General features: G+C 53.1%; 1 protein-coding gene across 1 annotated transcript in view; it reads right to left on the bottom strand.

Annotated features, from left to right (window-relative positions):
* NELFB (negative elongation factor complex member B) overlaps positions 1-256 on the bottom strand; it is a 15,381-nt gene extending 15,125 nt beyond the window's left edge. Inside the window, exon 1 of the mRNA XM_009636315.2 lies at positions 59-256. Coding sequence (XP_009634610.1) covers positions 59-256 — 198 coding nt within the window. The remainder of the gene's footprint in view (positions 1-58) is intronic.
* Between the last annotated feature and the right edge of the window lie 1,421 nt (positions 257-1,677).

Below are 1,677 nucleotides of genomic sequence, written 5' to 3'. Positions count from 1 at the left end.
TCCCTGCAGGTGCGGGGGGCGTCCCTCCCGGCGGGGCAGCCGTGACTTCTTGCCTTACCCCTGACAGACAGCGATGAAAACGGGAAACACAAGCAAAAACTGCCACAAAGGAGACGTGGCCTTTCCCCGTCATGGTGTGGCCTTTCCAGCCCTGTACTTCCAGGATAGCTGCTGCAGAGTGGGGGGGGGGAAATCCAACTTCGTCCTTCGTGAGATCTGCAGCCAGGTACCAGGTCCGTACAAAGCTCCAGGCCATCGCAGAAACCCCTCTGATGTCTGCCCACCAGTTAGTATAACCAGTGAGGCAAAACCTGTGTGATTTAGAGCCCCCCAAACCACTTGGGTCTGTCGGGAGACCCCCATGCACCCCGACATCGAGATGAGAGAATGGATGCGCTCCGCTATTCCCAGCCACGAGCTGCTGCAACGTCCTTCGGTCCCTCAATTCCCCTGGCCGTGTCCCAGCTGCTAAAGCAACCCCTGCACAGTTTGAGGCGCAGGCTGCTCTGCCAGCGGGTGGGTTCTGCGGGAGCAGAGCAGGACTGGCCTGACCACAGTGCTGATGATATATGGCGATATTGGTATAAACTACCGTGAGCAGCCCATGGCTGTGAGCAGTCGGCCAGCCACCACAGCACGAGCAGCCGCTCCACGTGCAGCATTTCTCTGAGACAGGAGGACGCCTGGGGCAGCTGTTTTGTTTGCGGTGTGGCAGCAAGCTGGGCAGCTGCACGAATCCTCACCAGCAAAATGCATGAAAGCCCGCTTGTCCTTCCAGGCAGACGTGAGAGCAGAGGGAGGAGGACTGACAGCATTCTTAATCCATGTCCCCATTGCAAAGTTGAGCATTGTCAGCCCAAGCATAAGCAAAACAAAGAATCACGGAATGGTTTGGGTTAGAAGGGACCTTCAAAGACCACCTAGTCCAATCCCCCTGCCGTGGGGGGTGACTTCTTTCAGTAGATGAGGTTGCTCCAAGCCCTGTCCAACCTGACTTTGAACACTTCCAATGATGGGGCATCCACAACTTCTCTGGGCAACCTGTTCCAGGGTCTCACCACCCTCATTGTAAAACATTTCTTCCTTATGCACAATCTGAACCTGCCCTCTTTCAGTTTAAAAGTGGTGCCCCTTGTCCTGTCACTACAGGGCATCTGCAAATGCATTCTAGTTGCTGACCAGCAAAATCCGAACTGGACTCTAAAGTCTGCAGGAAGATGATGGAATTCTGGCGCTTTGCTGAAAACATGGATTGATGCATCTCCAAATACCCCCACAAGACCAAGATGTCATTCCTTTAGTTCTGCAGACAGAGGCCTGGCTGATGAAGTCCTCTGGGTGAGGGCAAAATAGCCTTGCCAATAAATGGTCCAGTTTGCACAAACCAAAACATTTATTTAAAGGAGTTGCACCTTTACTCCTAGACCAAATCACCAGAAAACAGATGGGGACAGCCTGAAAGAAGCACCTCTCCTGGGTCTGACTAACAGATTTTTCTCCAAAAATTCTGGTTTGGGGAATGCGTCTTTGTAGCACCGGAAAGGAGAAAGTGGGTGTGTGTTTTGTGAAGTCTGGGGGTGGTTATCTTTCATGGGGAGGCTGTCAGGAAGGGCGTATGGTTACTTACACTGACTCTGGTCTTCTGGGGGCAAAAGACCCAAGGAGCCCCCCCCATCT

Source organism: Egretta garzetta, unplaced genomic scaffold, assembly GCF_000687185.1.
Source record: "Egretta garzetta isolate BGI_Z169 unplaced genomic scaffold, ASM68718v1 scaffold143, whole genome shotgun sequence".
In the NCBI taxonomy this organism is placed as follows: domain Eukaryota; kingdom Metazoa; phylum Chordata; class Aves; order Pelecaniformes; family Ardeidae; genus Egretta; species Egretta garzetta.
Note: the sequence above shows the minus strand (reverse complement) of the source record. Positions and strands in the feature narration are given on the sequence as shown.